Below are 22,261 nucleotides of genomic sequence, written 5' to 3' on the forward strand. Positions count from 1 at the left end.
GGGGGTGCAGCGTAGATTCACTCGGTTAGTTCCTGGGATGAGGGGACTGACCTATGAGGATAGGCTGAATAAACTGGGGCTGTATTCTTTAGAGTACAGAAGAATTAGGGGAGATCTTATTGAAACATATAAGATTCTTAAAGGGCTGATAAAGTAGACACTGAGGGACTGTTTCCCCCAATAGGAGAATCTATAACCAGGGGTCACAGTCTTAAAATTAAGGGTCAGCCTTTTAGAACAGAGTTGAGGAAATATTTCTTCACTCTGAGAGTAGTGAGTGAATTCACTCCCCCAGAAGGCTGTAGATGTCAGTCCTTGAACATTTTCAAGGCTGAGATTGACAGATTTTTTAAAAAACAGAGGGATTGGGGGATATGGGGATAGGGCAGGTAATTAGTTAGGTCTGAAGATCAGCTATGATCTTATCAAATGGTGGGGCAGCTCGAGGGGCCGAATGGCCTATTCCTGCTCCTAATTCTTATGTTCTTATGTTCTTATGTAATAAACACAATGGGCCCAATAGCCTTCTGCCCTAAACATTTCAATGCCTCTAAAGAAGCAACAAGTACCTGATTCAAATGAAGTAAAAATCTAAATAAAGATTGCAGCCCACCACGACCCCCCAAAAAGTGTTGGTAGAAAACGTAAGAACTTCAACTGACCCAAAAGGCAGCTCAAGCGCGGGATAAACCCATCGGAGCCACGGAATTCCACCTACTCTTAGCTGCGAGACCTTCTTGTCTTGAAATATAAGATTTGTGGAGTCCTGTAGCACAGTGGTTAGAGCACTCGCTTTACAAGCGAGAGACCTGAGTTCAATTCCAGGCAGAGGGTGAAACCTTGGGCAAGTTTCCTTACTCCACACAGAGCCTAATAATAATCCCTCCAAAACCAAAAACAATAATAAATTGGTCATTTTCAATCCACGACTGTTTGTGGGACATTGCTGTGCGCAATTGGCTGCCGCGTTCGCCCACAGATATACAGTCAATTCACTTTACAGTGTGTCCTGTGGAGCGCTTTGGGACGTCCTCCTGACGTGAAAAGCGCTATATCAAATGCAAGGATTATTATTATTATTATTGTGTAGCAATCTTAAATCTAGCCTTGATCTGGAAGCCATTTTTTTTCGCAGTTTCTTAAAAAGAAACCGGAATTCAAGAATTGGAACCATAGAACCTTACAGTCAGAAGCAGACCATCGTGTCTGTGCCGTCTCTGAAGAACAATCCATTCCGACCCGTTTATTACCGCCTTCGTTTTTAACAATCGGAGGCCGGGCCTTCAGCCTCTCTGCACCCACCCTTTGGAATTCCATCCCCACTACGTCCCTTCGGCCCTCTCCCTCCCTTGTCTCTTTCAAGGCCCTCGGCCACCCTCCTACCCCCACCCTCCCTGCCCTCCACCAACAAGTTGTTGTTGTTGCTCCCAACCCCCAGCTCGCTTCCAAATCCCTGACTGTCCAGCGCCTTGGGATGTCCTCCTGATGTGAAAGATGCGAATACAAATGCAATTTGTTGCTGTTCTTATCACAATATTTTACAATTCTGTACTGTCTTAAATATGAAGGAAAAATAGCCTTACAGGCTAAGACAAGGCAGAATTCAGGCCTTTGGTGCCAATTAAATATAAGTTGCAATTAAAGACAGGGAACCACTTTAAACCAATCAGTCCACAATGTGAAGCGTGCCCATTCACAGCAAAGGTCCATCCAGGAATATTAATGATAACTGTCTAATTACAAAAGAAATGCTAATTAGCACGACTATTTATTGGCTTTCACCAGCGTCGCCTCAACCTCTACACTTGACATTTTAAATGAGATGCGGGATCTTTTCTGAAAATTGCTGTAAAGTCGTTTTCCATTATGTCGGAAATAATTACTGCAGGGGAGGTGTAATCTTAATTAAATCCCGGGTGCAACAATATTTGCAAAGATCTTTGTATGAAGGAAAATTCAATGTGCCCCTTTCTCAAGGGTCACTGCTCTCCACGACACCCACGCACCCAGACAGATTATTCTATTACTCTTGTGTCACTTCACTTACTGATGGCAACTGTGCCACTCCCAAGTGTGCCGGGGTCGGTTTGGAAGGAAATCAGCTGCACCTTGGTTCTTTACTCTCTGTGGAAAGCGCAGCAGGACCCTGATGTCGTAGTCAGTGGATTCTTCTGTGTAGGCAGAGCTGTAGTGTAAAAATGAAAGAATTAGTTCAGATGGGAGTTTTGCTTTTGATCAGCATCTCGACACAGGCGGACACTCTCGTTAATGTGCATTAGGTGTTCCGGGACGCTACCCCGCCTGAAGGGTGCCATGTAAATGCACGCTGTTGTAATCGACATTGTTGTAAGAGTATCCAAACCAGACTGGGACTTCCACATAGGCATGTCACCTACATGTGGAAATTTCTCTGGAATGCCATACGCACTCTACCTACCTAATCTCGGAGAGCATTAGGCACAGGTTGGCGAGAGTCGAGGCTCGGGGAATCTCAGATATGTCTTGTGGTCCCGCTGAAGTCTTACCAGCCAAAAAAAAGCACATAGCTTGGCATTGAGAGCACTGGCAAGCTTCCCACTGCTGGTTAGACTAGGACCAGATACAACCAAACGGGATAATAATAATCCTTGCATTTTGATGTCCCACCTGTCAGGTTGGGAGAACATCAAAGCACTTCAAAGGATTTACTATAAAGTGTAGTGACTGTGTCTTTTCGAGGTGAATGCAACACCTAATTTGCACACAGCAACGTCCCAAGCAGACACGAGATGAATTCACTGGAGGACTGTGAGCAACCTTTCTGCCAGTTTCTTGAAAGAAACTGCAAGAAAACAAACTTCAAAGTTCATTCAGAATTCAACAATTTTGGTCAATTCTGAACGCTCTGAAATGTGGCATGAATAGGGGAAACCTAAATCAATAAATATAGTAGTTTTCATGTGGAGAAACGCATCAGAGTGAATTGCTGATACATCGGTCACCTTATACAGCCACACATAAATCTCAGTACAGCTGTATAAGCAATGAATTGTAGGAAGGCTTGTGTGCTCAAACAGTGCCTTTAGCTGACCAAAATAATAATAATTTCCTTGCATTTGATATAGCGCCTTATCACATCTTCAAGACATCTCAAATTGTTCACAAATATACTGTAAAGTGAATTAACTGTATACTTTGTGGACAAAACTCGGCAGCCAATTGCGCACAGCAGCGTCCCACAAGCAATCGTGGATTGAGTGACCAAATTAAAGGTGAGAGTGATAGGCAAGCAAAGTTTGGTGCAGGTGGTCAGGATGTGAGTGACCAAATTTTGGACGAGCTGGAGCCTGTGGTTGGTAGAGCTGAAGAAGCCAACGGGTGCCACTCACACAGATGGGAGAACATGGGATACTATGAGAGCGCTCAGCACTCTGTCAGAAAACATCACCACTGAACTCAAACATCAATCGCAGCGGGGGAAACGCTCCAAACCGCCAAGCGTTGGGAGTTCAGACCTCGGGTCAACGAAGGTTTCCTTTGGGACTGTTGTAATGGAGAGCGAGTTGGCCAACCTTTCATCGCTTGAGAAGGGAGAGACAGGCAGCACGTTCACTCTAATGAGGCCAGGCACGTGTGCCACTATGTCGCGCCTCAGTGGGTTTTGCAGCTCTGGTGGAGGGCCTCTTTCATTCAGCTTTTGTTCAGCAATTGAACGAAGAGCTTGCTCGACACTGGATCAACTCGATCTCTTACTGCCATTGCTCGTGGGTAGCTGAAGTGTTGACGATTTCAGCCGCGCTCCCTCCACAACACAATCAGACCAGTTTGATCACCCACAGGGAGGGAGTTTTGTGAACGAGCAGCACGGTGAACGAATAGTCTTTTCATCATTGGTGAAACCCGCCCCAGTGAGCTGTTCAGTCCATGACCACCCTCAGAGAAGTGCTCCATCAATACGTCAAGTGGATTGGAAGCTTTTGACTTGGAAACAAAAGGAAAATGTTTTAGTGGGCCAGGCATCTTACCTTGCCAGACACTTCTCTTCGGCCGCACACCGTAAGGAATACAAGTGGGATCGTTGGACGTACGTGGAGGCCTGGACATAGTACGGGTCTGGGGTTAAGTCAGGCAGACCTGAGTGAAGAAGAGAGAGAGAGAGATGGAGAGAAAGGTATTGACGTAAATACGAGAACACATATAGCAGAGGCAACAACCAAGCTATACACCAGCCTTTCTCAATATTGGCTCAGTTGATCTCATTCACACTGAGGCCGGAAAGCAGACACTTTACATGCAGGAGATCCCATTCTTTGCCTGTTCAGGGGAACCTTAAAGATCTCATGGCACTATTCAAAAAGAGAAGGGAGTTTCTCTCTCCTGGCTGACAATCCCTCAAATAAAATTGGTTGCTCTTTCCATGGCTGTTTGTAGGACATTGTTGTGTGCAATTGGCTGCTGCATTTCAGCCACAAAACACACAGTCAATCCACTTTACAGTAAAGCCTATGAAGCGCTTTAACACATCTCAACGACGTGAAAAGGCGCTATATCAAATGCAAAGATTATTATTATTATTTTGGGGCAAAATCCAACTATTTTACAGCATTTGAGGGATGTGAGTTTGCTTAACCATTGAGAACGGGGGGGGAAAAAATGATATCATAAACTTTTATTGGAAATTAAAATTAATGCCTAGTGCTTGTGAAAGCTCCAACCAAGGGCTGTCAATGTTTAAAGATGTTAACGACTGCAAATTCTAAAGCATTTAACATTTCCTTGAAATTATTTACACAAAGGTGGATAAAAAAAGCAACGAGGATGGATTGCCAGCCGTTTCAAAATGCCAGCCGGGAATATTTGCTCCTTGTATAAACACTTTGAACAGCCAACACTTTCCGACCCTTAAAAGGTTTCAAAATTTCAACCAAAAATATCAAACAGGAATCCTTTGAGAACAAAGTTGGTTTCCCATGGTTATAGAGCGGAGATTTTCGTGGGGCAAAATATTCCATCTTGTCTCGGGCTGGGATTGTTCGGTCTTAAAATTAGATAGATTTCTGTTAGGAAGTAATATTTTGTGATGCAGTATATAGTTAGGGACACAACATGTCGTGCTACTGCCAGGATTGTGGAAGGTGAACAGGATTGACCTTGGTCTTCTTTTGCCTAGAAAATTCTTATGTTCTTCTGTTCTTGAACACTCTGGAACACTCTTCCCCTATCCCTCCGCCTTGCCCTTCCTTCCCTATCTTCAGGTCGTGCCTGAAGGCCTTCCTGTTCGACCGTGCCTACGGTCACCTCCCCCTGCCCCAGCTCGGCGTCGTGCTCCGCTCTGGGACGCTGCCCTGCGTGAGGGGCGCTGTGTAAATGCAAGTTGTTGTTCTTCTCATTATTAGAATGTATAAAAAGGTGTAGAAGTTTGGAAAATCCTTCATTCCAGTCCTGATTTGGAAGACGGTTTGCTTTTTTTTAAGAACTGCAGAAAGCCAGTCTCCCCGCGCTCTCTCCTGCACTGAGACAAATGGCCGACTTCTGGGTCACCAGAGCGCGGCCGACATCACGTCCTGTTTGCTGCACACAGGCAAAGCGGGAAGTGACGCCGACAGCAACCTGATGAACAGGAAGTAGGCCACTCTATTTGGGTGGCAACAACAACAACATGCATGTATATAGCGCCCTTCCCGCAGGGCAGCTTCCCAGAGCAAACCCAAACAGAATGGGCTGCGGCCACAACTGTACAGTGAACCCTTGCACCTCGTTAGGTCATTCGGATGTCTCCAAAAGCGCTTCACAGGATAGACTGCAGTGACTGTATTTTGTGGCCGTTTGTGGGACATTTGGCGCACATTTGGCACACCCCCGCCTGATGGGACCTCTTACTCAGGGTGAGAATGCTACTGAATAAGACAGGTTGACACCTAAAGTCTGAATTTAAAAATTATCCAACAATTGCACCCGCCACCCCACACCAGCCCACGCCACCCCACACCAGCCCACGCCACCCCACACCAGCCCACGCCACCCCACACCAGCCCACGCCACCCCACACCAGCCCACGCCACCCCACACCAGCCCACGCCACCCCACACCAGCCCACGCCACCCCCACCCACCCCCCCACCCGCCACCCCACACCAGCCCACGCCACCCCACACCAACCCACGCCACCCCACACCAACCCACGCCACCCCACACCAACCCACGCCACACCAACCCACCCCACACCAACCCACCCCACACCAACCCATGCCACACCAACCCACGCCACCCCACACCAACCCACGCCACCCCACACCAACCCACGCCACCCCACACCAACCCACGCCACCCCACGCCACACCAACCCACCCCACACCAACCCACACCACACCAACCCACACCACACCAACCCACGCCACCCCACACCAACCCACGCCACCCACACCAACCCACGCCACCCCACACCAACCCACGCCACCCCACACCAACCCACGCCACCCCATACCAACCCACGGCACCCCACACCAACCCACGCCACCCCACGCCAACCCACGCCACCCCACACCAGCCCACGCCACCCCACACCACCCCACACCAGCCCACGCCACCCCATACCAACCCACGGCACCCCACGCTGACCAAAAATAAAAGCCTTGCCTTAAGTTAAATAAATTCTCCAGGTGCAAACAATGATAATAGCAACAACAAATAGTAATGATAATCCTTGCATTTGATAGAGTGCCTTTCACGTCAGGAGGACGTAACAAAGTGTGTCGCAGTGTTTGCTGTTTAGTGTAGTGGTTGTGTGTTTTTGTGGACCAAATAATGATTTAGGACAAGGAAGAAACGTTTGACTTTCAATAAGTTTTCAAGCAAAACTATTCCAAAAAAATATTGGAAATGCCTGGATTTCAAGCTCTCATTCAGGCGGAGTCTCTGCTCAGTTGCTGTTTCCTTACAATTATTATATCTGGATGTTAATCCTTCCGACCTCTGAACTTGCTCTAAGCCCAAAATGGAGCTGCAGAGGCAGTGGTATCTGTGAGTTCAAAGGGAAGGAGGCAGCTCACAGCTGTGAGCCATCAGATTACTCTAATACCTGGGTCAAACCGCAGAGGAGAGGGAGGGCAGAATGCCTCACTGACACAACTGGATGGATTGCGTGTGTGAGAAAACAGGTTTGTCTGAAAGACACACTAAACTGTGACTGCTCTTTCTAGATGGAGGTGAGGGGGAGGCGGGGTGTGTATTGCCCCGACTTTTTACCTTTGAACTTTTCTTTGAAGTCAAATGCTTTGGACCTCTACACACACACAAACACCACACATACACACACGCACACTAAAAGGCGAGGGATGCAGCCAGGCTGCTTTTGTTTTGTAGTATTGGGTAGTATTGAGCAAGATTCTTGTTCAGGAATAATTAATAAAACAATAATCCTTACATTCGATGCAGTGCCTATAATGTGAGCAGAATGTCTCAAAATGCATCCCAGGATTTACTTGAAGCGCAATGACTTTTGTATTTGTAGGTGAACGAGTCAGCTATTTTGCGCACAGCAGTGTGCCGCAAACAACCATGAAATGTATGACTAATTGTATTTGAGGGACTGTCAGCCAGGACAGAAATTCCCTTCTCTTTTTGAATACCTTAGCGCCATGGGATCCGTAACATCCACCTCAACAGGCAGACCGGGCCTCAGTTGAACATCTCAACAGAACGGCAGCAACTCTGGCAAAATGGTGCTCCTGTAACACTCAGCCGAGACTGAGTTCAAAGTCCTAACGTGGGGCTTGAACCCACAACCTTCTGACACAGAGGCAAGATTGCTGCTAACTGAGCTTGGCTAACACACAGTACTGACAGAGTTAAGCAAGGCTGATAATATTCTGGGACTTCAATCATAAAGTGCTTAAGTCCTCACCAGAGATGAGAACAATGTATTTGGACTGCCCAAGAGTCCGCAATTCTCCACTTCAAAAACTTTCTCCAATTTCTAAAGAGTGTTTTCCTTCAGTGAGTTTGCGGTCACACATCCACTATGTAAAACGTATTATTTCAGGGTTCATTTTTATTCATTATTATTATTATAATAATCCTTGCATTTGATATAGCGCTTTTCATGTCTTCTAGACGTCCCAAAGCGCTTCACAGAATAGACTGTAAAGTGAATTGACTGTATATTGTGGGCGAATGCGGCAGCCAATTGCACACAGCAGTGTCCCACACACAGTCGTAGATTGAAAATGACCAATTTATTATTGTTTTTGGTTTTGGAGGGATTATTATTAGGCTCTGTGTGGAGTAAGGAAACTTGCCCAAGGTTTCGCCCTCTGCCTGGAATTGAACACAGGTCTCTCACTTGCAAAGCGAGTGCTCTAACCACTGAGCTACAGGACTCCACTATCTATTGTTGTTAGTAATGTCACCCTTGTCAGATATCAGCCTGGCTGAATTGGTAGCTCTGAGTTCAGGCCCTACGTTGGGATATTGATCTCACACGAGCATTACATTGTTGGAGATGCCGTCCTTTGGATGAGATGTTACTTTGGTCCCATCTGCCTGTTCAGAGACATGAGAAGGGAGAAGGGAGTTTCTCTCTCCCGGTGTCTTGGCTGAAAATCCCCCAAATAAAATTGGTCACTCACTTCATGGCTGTTTGTGGATCATTGCTGTGTCAAAATGTTCGCTTATACAAAATATAATGGAACCTCATTATGATGTGTTTTTTTTCGAAAAGCATAAACCTCCAACAGTAAAGTCCAGTGAAGCACTTTGAGATATTTCAAAAGGATAACATCAAATGCAGGGATTATCATCCATTATCATTATTAAGTCCTGTTAACGCAAACCTGCCCTAACTTGTCATTACCACTGAAGTCATCATGCTGTCAATATCCCAGCCACATTTATTGATGTATTTGTCCACATGCTGAAATCTCGTCACTGAGCCCTCGTCCCACGGAGCGGTGACTTATCAGCAGTTTACTGTATCGATAGTATTTCAGTGATTGGATTAACACTGGCTGGCTGGCAAATTGGATGCCGAGGTTGTAAAGGGTCTCAGGTGTCTCGTGGCAGACTGTAGCACTTTTACGGCAAGTCCTAAACGGCACATGAGAGTAGAGAGGTGAGGAGTGCTCCGTGCCAGCGGCTGGTGTGATACTGATCACGATTTACTGCCCCTCTAGGCGCTTAGCCTTCCTCTACAGGAAGAGAGAGTTGGGGGGTGGGGGGAGTGGAGGGAGGAGGAGAAAGTCCTCTCTGAACTGATCACCCAGACTAGTGATTGGCTGGGTTGGTAAAATGCATGCACAGTTACCTTGTCCCTCCTGAAGGAGGCGCTGCTGTGTGTTGCTAGTATGTTACAGTGCCACCACATCCTCAGGTCATCCATTCCACATGTTAACAAAAATCCTCCGAATCTCCTCCCCTCCCTCTCCCGCTGGCCCGTTGTCAGACTCTACCACTGTCCAAGCGCTCTGAGATGCTACTCTGGGTAAAGGGTACTATATAAATGCAAGTTGTTGTTGTTGTTGAATTGCTAATCACCATCCCACACATAGTTACCTGAACCCCAGTAAACAACAACAACAACTTGCACTTATATAGCACCTTCCACGCAGGGTAGTGGATTGTTCATCTGCAAAGATCTGAAAATCAATTTAAGCGGCATGCAGTTCAACAGTATCTTTCCAAATTAGATGACCCCGCAACACTGTTCGAACATAAAAGGGAGTTGTTCCTCCTGGTTTCCTGGCCAACATTCCACAAAAATAAAATTGGTCATTTACTTAATGGCTGTCTGTGCTGTGCGCAAATTAGGTGCCGTGTTTATAATCCTTACATCTGACAGGGCGTCTTATCCTGTTGTTGAGACATTTCAAAGTGTTTCGCAGCATTTCACAGTGTAGTGTGGTGCCTGTGTATTTTGTGGGCAAATGCAGCACCCAATTTGCACAAAGCAATGCGAACCCCAAAACAGCCGTGAGAAACCACTTCTATTTGGGGGGATTGTTGGGCAAATCACCACGATAAACTCCCTTCTACTTTCAAACCTTATGCAAGTTTTCTTACTCCTCACGCCTCTGTTTACTTAGCAGTAAGTAGGAACCCTACTTGTTAGTCAACTGGCGGATCGCGTTCAGTAGGTAATAATCCCTTAAACCAATTGCTCACTCAATCCACGACTGTTTGTGGGACACTGCTGTGCTAATTGGCTGCCACGTTTTGCCCACAAAATACACGGTCAATTCACTTTGCGTGTTTTGAGACATCTCAATAACGTGGTAAGGGGCTATATCAAAAGCAAGGATTATTATTATTACTAAACTGTGCCATGGGATCTTTAACATCCGTCTGAACCAACAGAAGGACCTCAAAAGTTTCACGCAAAAGATGCCACCGCCAACAAAACAGAGCTCTCCCAGCACTGCATGGGTGTGTGGTGTTTGTGCGTGTGGGTGTGGGGTGTGTGTATCTGTGTGTGGTCTGTGTGTGTGTGGTTCTGTATGGTGTTTGTGTGTGGTATTTGTGTGTATGTGTGTGTACATTTCTGTGTGTGTGTGCGTGGGTGTGTGGGGGGTGGGTGTGGTAGAGGGAAGAGTAAACCAATGCACAACTTCACTACAGTCCTACGCTCACTGTGCCAATCCCAACATATTTTCAGACCGCACACAAAAGCAAACAGGAGGTTGCCTCCAGCACAGGCTTAAGAGCTCCTTTTCCTCCTTTGGTTACGCTGCACTCATTGTAAACTGCTCCTCAGTCAGTGATCGAATAATATCACTGACCTTACTGAAATAATGAAAACTGTTTATCACAGCCCATGAGTTTGAGTCAGCGCCCATTAAAACAATAATAGTCATTGCATTTGAGAGGACGTCTCCAAGCTTTTCACAGGATCTACTGTAAAGTGTAGTGACTGTTTATTTATAGGTGAACACAGTAGCCCATTGGCACACAGCAACATCCCATAATCAATCACAAAGTAAATGACCAATTTTATCTATGTATTTATAGGTGAACGCAGCACAACCATGTCCCAAAACAGACGTGAAATGAACAACCGATTTAACTCCAGAATTGGTGGCCGGAACACCAGGAGAAACTCCCTTCTCTTGTCCAGTTGTGTCTTTATATTCTAACAAGTCAATTATAAGGTCATTCTCATTCAATTTACTTTGTGCCAAAGAGCTGTATGAGTGATTGTGAAGTTAAATATGCCACCATTCACCGAAACCTTTTTGGGGGTATAAATGCAGGGCAGGGCGAAATGTTGGGCAAGTTTCTTTACTCCACAAGCAGTTCACCTAGCAGTAACTAGGAACCCGGTAAGTTAGTCTATTGGCAGATGGCTTTTCCTGGGTAATTATCACTCAATAAATATTATAATTTGGTCACTCAAAACACAGCTGTTTGTAGGATGTTGTTGTGCGTAATTGGCTGCTACGTTTCACCCACAAAACATAGTCAATTCACTTTACAGTATATTCTGTGAAGTGCTTTGAGACGTGTTGAAGACGTAATAAGGCACTATATCAAATGCAGGAATTCTTATTATTTTACTGGTAGGGGAGTCAGTGAGGGGAGGACATAGATCTAAGATAGTCACACTGGGAGCAAAAGGAGAGCTTAAGAAAATTGTTATCACTCAAGAGAGTTAATGGAATGTGACACGCCTTGCCAAGTAAGGTGATAGAGGCAGAGTCCATTATGACTTTCAACAGGGAATTAGACAGGTTTTTGTTTCGGTCAGCGGGGTGTCTGACGCATGCAGAAATCCATCATCGTTGCTTAAGAGCATCCAAACCAAACTGAGATTCCCATGCATCCCACCTACACATGGAAATCCCAGAGATAGATCATTGGAATGGACCAATAGATATGTGCATATGAAAGAAACAGCCTTGAAGGTGTATGGGGATAAGGCAGGGCAGTGGGAACTTGCTCTGGGAGAGCTAATGGGCTGAATGGCCTCCTTCTACCCCTTAAATTGCTATGATTCTATGTTCAACAAACTGGGCTACAAGCTTTGATTTTTAGAATTTTTTTTTGCAATCGGCCGGGTATCTGATACACAGAACTCCACTGTCATGTTTAAAAGTCTCAAACCATCTGCCTTTACACAACACGTTCCACAGAGATGCTGACAGACACCGAACAGTGAAGAAGGAGACCGTAGACACGGACAGAGAAGAAAGTTTTCAGGAGGCGTTTAAAAACAGGTGGAGATGGGGTGAGGCAGAGGGATTCGGGGAGGGAGTTCTGGAGGGTAGTGGGTGAAAGACTTAGCCACTGATGGTGGGACGGCTCAGGCAGGTTTACCAAGTGGAGGGGGCGAACGGGAAAGTGAGGCTAGAGAAGGTCACAGAGGTAGGGAGGTGCGAGGGCGTGTAGAGATTTCCAGGTGAAAGTGAGGATATTGACGTCGATCCTGCTGGGAGACAGTGGAGCCTGTCAAGGATTAGGGTGTTGTGCACACAAATAAAGATAAGGATGCGAGCGGCTATCGATTGAGCCAAATGTTTCTCGCAGGCATGGAAATCTCCCCAGAGAGACGCACTCTGCTCGCCTAATCCAAGAAAGTATTAAAAGTAATCCTTACATTTCATACAGCAGCTTTCACATCACTGGGATGTGAGGCTTGAGGAAGCCAGAATGTGCGTTTGGGGTGACTGCTGGAGTCTAACCAGCTAACAACACATAACACTGTTTAGCAAGCTTTCCTGCTGCCTGTCCAGCTAGGATTGTTAGGGCTTTAGCTTGGAAGGTTAACAGGAGCTGAGTGGGATGACTCCCTGCCCCCAGTGACTGGTCTGCCCTTCCAGATCCTGCCGATGAGCCAGACTGGGCTGTGCTGTCATCAACAGTGTCCTGGAATACTGGCTCAGGGACCGAACTATAGACCGCCACATAGGGCTGCCTCGATTCTAACATTCTGTGGCCAGACATGTCACCTTGGAGTCAGCTCAGCGTGAAGACCCCACGTTCTCCCACCCTGAAAGATAGTCACCGACTGTCTGCGCCAGGAAGAACACAAAGTTGATCTGCAGCACCGTCTCAGTTTTTAACTCAAATTCATCGAAAGTAAAATCTGAAAAATGAAAAGTAATGTAAACAGCAGATTTTACACCATGGACTGACTAATGGACGATCTGTGAAGGGGTTGGGGAGGGGAGCGAAATTCCACCTGTCCTAGGCTTGTACGCTTTTTATTTAGCAGTTCAGAGTGCACAGAATTTCTAAAAAAAAAATAAATGCAGTCTTAAATTTTGAAGCCAGTTTTCCACAACTTAAAGAGGATGCATAAAAACACAGCCTCGAAATCCGCACTGAACATGAGAATTGCCAAATTTTACACCCTCCTACAATAATAAGATAATAAGAAGAAAATAATAAGCAGTAATAATAATAACAATCCTTGCATTTTATACAAAGCGTAGTTGATCTAGTGCCTTATCACATCATCAAAGCAACTCAAAGTTCTACTGTAAAATTACAATTTACTGGCAAATGCTTTCCCTGAGATGTTAAACCGAGATCCCGTCTGCCTGCTCAAGTGGACATTAAAGACACTGCAGTGCTATTCGAAAAAGGAATGGAGTTTGTCTCTCCCGGTGTCCTGGCTGACAATCCTCCATATAAAACTGATCATTCGGCTTTTGGCTGTTTATGGGACATTGCTGTGTGCAAACTGACTGCTTACAAAGTATACGTTACAGAAAATCCTGACGTGAAAGGTGCTATGTCACATACAATGATTATTATTTATTACTAAGTGACAGCAAACCTAGACATAGGTGCATTCTGCTCATATATCATTAGGAATCCTACACCTTTGCTTACAGTACTGCCACTTGTTACGGGACAAACAGAATAGAACAAACAGAATAAAACTATTCTCCCCGAGTTCCCAGCTGCACACATAAAACAAAGCGGTTTTAGTGGTTTCAGAAGTTGCTTAGAAAAATTACTACACACACACACACAAACACACACACACACACACAGAAACCCGTCATGAGCAGACAGTTTGCACGAGGGACCGGGTTTCAGAGAATTCAAGTCTTTTAAAGTGTTTGCAAAACAATCGGAGGCCCTTTAACTCTTTTAGACTTCTTGTGTTTCACCCGCAGTCAATTCACTTTACAGTATAGTCTGTGAAGCGACTCTGAGACGTCTCAACAGCGTGATAAGCTGCTGCATCAAATGCAAGGATTATTATTTATCTAATGCACCCTGACACGCGCTCAGTTATTAAGAAATTGTGAAGTCAGCAGCAATTCATGGGGGAAATCAGACAATATTCCTCTCCACTCACAAGAGACTTCAAAAATCAAGGCTGCGCTCAAGAATGTGCCAAATTCTGGTAGCTCTGAAATACTGAGAGGGTAAATCTCAACCCGAGTGGAATTTCTCCTGCATTCTGCGCCACCCGCATACAATCATTTAACGGCCAGAAATATTCTCCAAATATCAGCCTCAGAAATTGCTTTAAGAAAAAGAGAAAGACAGATCATTTTTTTCCTGAGAAAAAAAAGTATCGAGCAGAAAGTATTTCTGCTGCAGCTTTTTTTGAGCGTCAACTCCTTACTCGACCGCCTCCGTCGGAGAAACGTTTCGAAGGACAGTTTTACAGATTGGTCTTTCTGGCTCGTGCATCTCGAGGAAGCTCAGTTTCAAACAGCTGCTTCAGATTTATATGAGACTTTACACTGAGGTCCCGTCTGGCTGCTTGGCTGGACGCTAGAGATTCCACGGCAGTATTCGAAAGAGAAGGGTGTCCTCGCCAACAATGCCCCAGATTAAATTGGTCAGTCACTCCACGGCTGTTGGGTGCGATGTCAGCGTGTGCAAATTGGCCGCTGCCATCACCTACAAAACAGGCCGTCACCGCACCTTGGAGTAAAATCCTGCGAAGCGCTTTGAGCCGCCCTCCCAACCCGATATCGAACGCGAGGCTTATCGATTTTTTTTTTCAAAAGCTATTATTATTATCATTAATTCACTACGAGGAATTCAAATAATCGCTATTAAAAAAAGACAAATGCTCATCTACAATTGTGGGGCACAGCCGTGCGCAACTGGCTGCCATTTTCACCCCCACAAAACACCCAATCAATCCGTTTGACAGTACGTCCTGCGAAGCGCTTTCGAGATGTCTCGACGACGTGATAGGGCGCCAGATCAAACACAAGGATTGTTACTGACATTATTGCTATACATCCCCACACACACGGAGTGACCAAAAAGTTGTGATAGGCTTCCAACATCCGATAAGTCTGAAGGAAACGATGACATATCGTTTGAAATAACGGGGGCCGGTTGTCACCACGCTTTTGGTCACCCCGTGTTACGGCAGGTCAAGCCGGTGCGGGTTCAAGTCGCGTTTCTCGCGAACTGCGCCGAGTGCGAGTACCTCTGCCGGTGCGATCCTGTCTGTACACGCTCCCGAGGGCCACCCGCGAGGCCTGACCCAGCCGGCCTTGCTGCTCCTCTCCTCGCACCCGCTCATAGGGATCCCCTCTCGTCACTGGGTACGGCTCGGGATTCACGAAGGGGACGTTAGGCTCGGCCTGGCGTGGCAGCTGATGGTGGTCCGCTGGCGCCCTGCGGCTGGACGGGTAGTGACCGGTGCCTTCGGGGACGGCCCTGGGCCCAGCGTCGGGGTAGCGGCCGGCTCCTACTGATTCAGGATCGACGTCCCCGCCGGAGGGCAAAAAGGGCGAGGAATCGGCTCCCGTGTCGGCCGCCTGACCCTGATCCTGACCCCTGCTCTCGTCGTACAAGCTGTGCATGTATCTCCTGTCCAGCCCATCGGAGGGCTGGACCGGGGAAAAGCTGGAATGCTCCTGGAAGGGAAGCCGTGACTGGGGCCGATAACGGTACCCGTCTTCACCGTAGTCGTCGTACCGAGGCCTGGGACGGTAGGGATAGGCTCCGGCATCCGGAGAGAAGCTCTCGGGTACTCTTCGGTAGGGGCTCCGGTCGTCCACGGGGTCAAACCTCCTCGGGGAACCGTACTCATAATTAGAGTCGTATGAGTTGGGGTAAGATGGTTGCGGAAGCAGGTAACGTTGGTAAGGAGATTGGGGAAAGGAAGGTGACTGGGGAGAGGACGGAGACTGAGGGAAGGGAGGCTCAGCGTAGGGCAGCCGTTGCCTTTGCCGTGGCTCTTGCCTTTGGGAGGGTAGGTAGCGGTGAGTGCTGGAGGGAACTCCCAAGGTTCCTTGTCTCCAGTTGTCAGGAACTTGGCCGAAACCAAACGGGTGCCTGGTTTGACCCCTCACCGTTTCCGACACTCCTCTTGCGGGTAGGGATGGCGCTTGTCGGCGCTCAGGTTGCAGTCTATTGGAGGCTGTGGTCCTGCCCATACCCCCCAGCCAGACCCTGGGGTTCCGGGGCCTGTACCGACCGCTCGGGATGTATTCAGACCCCGTGTTGAGGAGGCTGTACACTCGGCCGTTGTTCTCCCACTGGATCATCTGCCTCCAGCGGCCGTTATTGTCCTCGGGATGTCCCTGAGCTTCAACCAGCTCCCAGGGAAGGGACATTAACCAGGTGACTGACAGGATCAGCAGCCTCACCGTTCCATCCTGAGAGGTCACCAGCTTCAGCAAGTTTTCCAAAAGGTTCTCTGCCTGTGCTTTTCTCTACTTTCCTCAAAGTTTCCCAAAAGTTTTCAAAAAACTTTTCTCTAAACCCCTCTCAAGTCCGTCAAATTCTTCCCCCCCAACTCACACCACCCCTCCCCCCCCCCACCCCACCACCACCCCCACCCCCCACCTTTGCCAAACGTCTTCCAGGCTTATTCTAAAGTTGATCAAACTTTTTTTTTCCCCCGAACTTGTCTTAAACTTCCCTCGAGTCGATCGAACTTTTTCCCCCAACTTTGCCAAACCGTTTGCTGAACTTCTCCAACAACTCGTGTAAACTTCCCTGAAGTTCGCCAAACTCTTCCCCAACTTGACCAAACTTTTGCACACACAACCCCAACCGCAACCCCAAACCCCAACACCCCTCCCCCCCCAACCAACACCCCCAAACCCCTTCTACTTTTTCCAAAAACTTAACCAACTCTTCCAAACTTCATTGAGCCTGTTCTGCTCTGCCTGCTCTGCTCCACACACAGTCGATCCTCTCTCACAGTGTTATTTTTTTTTAGCAGAGTTGCTGTTGGACGCAGCCCAACAGAAGCCAAGACATGTTGGGCACTGGGTGATGGAGGGAGGTCCTCTGTTGCCTTGGATGCTCTCCCCCCCCCCCTCCACCCACACACACCCCCACCCAGAGACACCCTTCTCCCTGCTGTGACTGGGTGCTGGTGCTGTGACTGGGTCCTGGGTGCTGTGACTGGGTGCTGGTGCTGTGACTGGGTGCAGTGTCTGGGTGCTGGTGCTGTGACTGGGTGCAGTGTCTGGGTGCAGTGTCTGGGTGCTGGTGCTGTGTCTGGGTCCTGGGTGCTGTGTCTGGGTCCTGGGTGCTGTGTCTGGGTGCAGTGTCTGGTGCAGTGTCTGGTCCCCCTTTTCCTCTCCTCCCTGTATCTCTCCCCTCCGCCCCGTCACATTGCCCTTTAGAGTCTCTCTCCCTCTCCCCTCTCTCTCCCCTCTCTCTCTCCCCCTCTCCCCCCACTCTCCCCTCTCTCCTCTCTCTCCCCCCTCTCTCTCCCCCTCTCTCTCTCTCTCTCTCCCCCTCTCTCCTCTCTCTCCCCCTCTCTCCCCCCCTCTCCCTCTCTCTCTCCCCCTCCCTCTCTCTCCCCTCTCCCCTCTCTCCTCTCTCTCCCCCCTCCCTCTCCCCCTCTCTCTCTCCCCCTCCCCCCCCTCCCCCCCTCTCTCCCCCTCTCTCTCTCCCCCCCTCTCTCTCCCCCTCTCCCCTCTCTCCCCCTCTCCCCTCTCTCTCTCCCCCTCCCCTCTCCCTCTCCCCCTCTCTCTCTCCCCTCTCCTCCTCTCCCCCTCTCTCCCTCTCTCTCTCCCCCCCTCTCTCCCTCTCTCTCCCCCCCTCTCTCTCCCCCTCTCCCCCTCTCTCTCTCCCCCTCTCTCTCCCCCTCCCTCTCCCCCACTCTCTCTCCCTCTCCCCCTCTCCTCTCTCTCCCCCTCTCCCCCTCTCTCTCTCCCCCTCTCTCCCCCTCCTCTCTCCCCCACTCTCTCCCTCCCCCTCTCTCTCTCCTCTCTGAGCTGCGGAATGAAACGACCGATCCGCAAATGGACCTTTTTAAGCAGAATTCCGTGCGGTCCCCGAGTCCGCCCTCTGTTACACCGCCACCACAGGCTCTGTGTGTGTGTGTTTGTGTGTGTGGGGTGTGTGGGAGTGTGTGTGTTTGTGTGTGGGAGTGTGTATGTTTGTGTGTATGTTGTGTGTGGGAGTGTGTATGTTTGTGTGTATGTTGTGTGTGGGGTGTGTATGTTTGTGTGTAGGTTGTGTGTGGGAGTGTGTGTGTTTGTGTGTGTGTTGTGTGTGGGAGTGTTTGTTTGTGTGTATGTTGTGTGTGGGGGGTGTGTGTATGTTGTGTGTGGGGGGTGTGTGTGTTGTGTGTGGGGGGTGTGTGTGTTGTGTGTGGGGGGTGTGTGTGTTGTGTGTGTTGTGTGTGGGTTGTGTGTGGGAGTGTGTGTGTGTTGTTATGTTGTGTGTGGGAGTGTGTGTGTTTGTGTGTATGTTGTGTGTGGGAGTGTTTGTGTGTGTGTTGTGTGTGGGGTGTGTGGGGTGTGTGTGTGTTGTGTGTGGGGTGTGTGTGTTGTGTGTGGTGTGTGTGGGGTGTGTGTGTTGTGTATGTTGTGTGTGGGGTGTGTGTGTGTGTTGTGTGTGGGGTGTGTGTGTGTTGTGTATGTTGTGTGTGGGGGGTGTGTGTTTGTGTGTGTGTTGTGTGTGGGAGTGTGTGTGTTTGTGTGTATGTTGTGTGTGGGAGTGTTTGTGTGTGTGTTGTGTGTGGGAGTGTGTGTGTTGTGTATGTTGTGTGTGGGGGGTGTGTGTTTGTGTGTGTTGTGTGTGTGGGGGTGTGTTGTGTGTGGGGTGTGTGTGTGGGGTGTGTGTATGTTGTGTGTGTTGTGTGTGGGGTGTGTGTGTGTTGTGTGTGGGGTGGTGTGTGTGTTGTGTATGTTGTGTGTGGGGGGTGTGTGTTTGTGTGTGGGGTGTGTGTGTGTTGTGTATGTTGTGTGTGGGGGGTGTGTGTTTGTGTGTGTGTTTGTGTGTGTGTTGTGGGAATCCCAAATATCAGATGGAAAGAATTTTAATATCTCGAATTAAAAGCTGATGCCGATTGCTGGTAAATATAATAATAATTTGGTCGCTCAATCCGCGGCTGTTTGTGGAACGCTGTTGTGCGCAATTGACCGCCGCATTTCGCCCACAAAATACACCTCACAATATATTCTATGAAGCGCTTTGAGACGCCTCAAAAGTGCGATCAGGTGCTATCTCAAATGCAAGGATTATTATTATTTAATTTCATTTTTTTTTTGCAAGTTTATTTTTTTGAAGGTGAAGACTTCTTTGTGTTACGCCCTCTGCAGAACGATATATTTCGCCCACAAAATCTTCAAAATCTTTACTGTAAATTCCGTGAAGCGCTTTGAGACGTCTCGAGGAGGTGGTAAGGCACTGTATCAAATGCCAGGATTATTATTATTATTAATAGAATTATCATCTCCCAGACTTTCAGACCCGTTTGTCAATCAGTCAGGCAGAGTGGAGGTGTTCAGTTCAATCAATGTAAAGTCATGAAGTGAATGATTTTAACTGGAGATTGTTGGCCAAGACACTCAATGGAAACTCCATTCCCTTATTGAATACTACAATTTCATCTTAAATGTCCATCTCGGAAAGCAAACAGGAACTGGGTTTAACACGTCCTTTGAAGGACGGCAACTCTGACAAAACGGGTCCTCCCCCTACGCTGCACTGCCCGAACCATGGGGCTTGAACCCACAACCTTCTGACTTAGAGGCAACGGTTCCATCAGCTGAGCCGGGCTACCTTCACCAGCTTGGTGATAATTGGTGATGATAATAATACCAATCCTTGCATTTGACAGAGCACCATTCATTTTAGGACGTCTTAAATCGCTTTGTAGGATTTTACCTGGAAAATGTAGTGACTTTGTTTTTCAGGAGCCAATTTGTGTACAGCAACTGGCATTGAAATCCAACTCACCTCACTTGTACCTGTGTAAGGGTGAGCTTTAGTCCACTCTGCTTCGCCCTCTCCCTCCCCGTAACAACAACAATAATCATCCTTGCAATTGACATACAAACTACTTGGATTTATAGTGCCTTATCATGTCATTGAGATCCTTTCAAAGCGCATCAACGAATGTATTGCAAAGTGGACTAACTGTGTATTCTGCGGGCAAACCTCGCCTCAAGACCTAACGTTTCAACCGTGATTTTGGCTACTTTCTCCCTCCTCCACACCCGCAAACGCCCCCCCCCCCCACCCCCCGCCCACCCCCCCACCACCAACCGCCAGCTTGGGCTTGCAGTCAGCTCTGTGCAGCACTTTGAGACGCATTCCTGATGTGAAAGGCTCTGTATAAATGTCAGTTATTGCTCACTTCCAAGCTGGTGGGAAAACACGGGGCAGATTGGTATCCAAGTCTGTGCCAATGTGTCAACCATCCATTTTGGCAATTTGACACATTAGTGCTGTATTGAATTCCTGAGGTGCTGAGGGAGTATTGGATTTCCTACATAATACCACGAGATCCCAAAGGAAAATCCTCGAGTAAAGTCTTTATAACAGGATAAAACAGAAAGTAATAAGCTCCAGCGGGGGGGAGAAATTCCACCTCGGTCTCAACTTTCACTATTGTTTTAGTATTTTCAGAGGGAGCAGAATTTAGCAACTTCTTAAACTCAACCTTAATTTCTAAGCTAGTTTTGTGTCGGGTTATTTCAGGACTTTGTAGCTGTTTGTGGGCAACTGCTGTGTGCAAATTGTCGGTCCCATTTGCTTACAGATTTACTGCACTTTATGGTAAATGCTGTGAAGCCCTTTGAGGCATTATGATCAGGCGCTATTGTAAATGCAAGTAGAATTATTATTGAATTAGAGTTTATAACTACAGACATCTGGCTTCAAAGTTAAGAATGAACCAGCAACAATAATGTCTGGACTGAAAACATTGACTTTATGTCAGATTTCTGCAAAAAAAAACAATAATACTTTGGTCACTTCAATCTGCGACTGTTTTTGGGACATTGCTGTGTGCAATTGGCTGCCACGTTTCGCCCACAAATATACAGTCAATTCACTTTACAGTCTATTTGAGACATCTCGAGGTCATGAAAGCACTATATCAAATGCAAGGATTATTATTATTAAAACCCGCACAGACTAGAAACCCTCATTGTAGCTCCCAGTTAATTACAATGAGCCGTGATCAAGATAAGCATAAGGTATCTCTTTATCTGCATAATTTTAAGGCTCTGATCCTGATTATGGATTTAGATGATTACGAATCGTGCTTCAACTCTAAGTGGACATTAAAAATCCCACGTCACTAATGAAAAGAGTTTCTCTCTCCCGGTGTCCAACCAACAAATAGTAATCCTTGCATTTGATTTAGCACCTTATCCTGTCTTTAAGACATCTCAAAGCGCTTCACATATACTGTGAAATGCAGTGACTGTATTTTGTGGGCGAAACACGGCAGCCGATTGTGTGAAGTGAGTGACTAATTTTATCTGGGGGATTGTTGGCCAGGACATCGGGAGAGAGAGAGAAAGAGAAACTCCCTTCTCTTTTTGAATAGTGTCACGGGATCTTGAACGTCCACCTGAACAGGCAGACAGGGTTATGTCTCCATCTGAAGGACGGCACCTCCAATAATCCAACGACAGGATGAGTCCTAGGTCCCAATGTGAAACTTAAACCCACAACCTTTGCCTCAGAGGCGAGTGTGCAAGCTGAAATGTGCTCCCAATATGGCCGCCCAGGTTTGCTTGCAAATACACTACGCAGGGCAGCGACTCACACTAAACATTTCACCCTCATAAGTGATTATTAATATTATTCTCATTGCACATACAGCATCAAAGTAAAGTGCAGACCTGCACCAGCAAGATTCAACCTAGATGGTACTCCCTGAACCAGCCCAAAAAAGGTACAAGAAACAATTGCATGCCGCAAGGCACTTTGGCACTGGTATGAGCCACAACACAAGTCAAGTCTCAGCTGGAGAGAGCGAGACAGAGATATAGATAGAGGTATAAAGGAGTCTAGCCAATGGGTGGGGATTGGGATGAAAAGATCTGCCCTAATCTGGGTAAGCCATTGGAACAAACTGATGGATTAGTCTATTCCTGATC

General features: G+C 47.4%; 1 protein-coding gene across 1 annotated transcript in view; it reads right to left on the reverse strand.

Moving 5' to 3' along the window:
- loxl1 (lysyl oxidase-like 1) overlaps positions 1 to 16,719 on the reverse strand; it is a 35,760-nt gene extending 19,041 nt beyond the window's left edge. Inside the window, exons 1-3 of the mRNA XM_007909413.2 lie at positions 15,379 to 16,719; positions 4,005 to 4,113; positions 2,048 to 2,185 (exon numbers count right to left, since the gene is read on the reverse strand). Coding sequence (XP_007907604.2) covers positions 2,048 to 2,185; positions 4,005 to 4,113; positions 15,379 to 16,513 — 1,382 coding nt within the window. The 5' untranslated portion in view covers positions 16,514 to 16,719. The remainder of the gene's footprint in view (positions 1 to 2,047; positions 2,186 to 4,004; positions 4,114 to 15,378) is intronic.
- Positions 16,720 to 22,261: the final 5,542 nt, after the last annotated feature.

The sequence above is a fragment of the Callorhinchus milii genome, unplaced genomic scaffold (assembly GCF_018977255.1).
Source record: "Callorhinchus milii isolate IMCB2004 unplaced genomic scaffold, IMCB_Cmil_1.0 Scaffold22, whole genome shotgun sequence".
In the NCBI taxonomy this organism is placed as follows: domain Eukaryota; kingdom Metazoa; phylum Chordata; class Chondrichthyes; order Chimaeriformes; family Callorhinchidae; genus Callorhinchus; species Callorhinchus milii.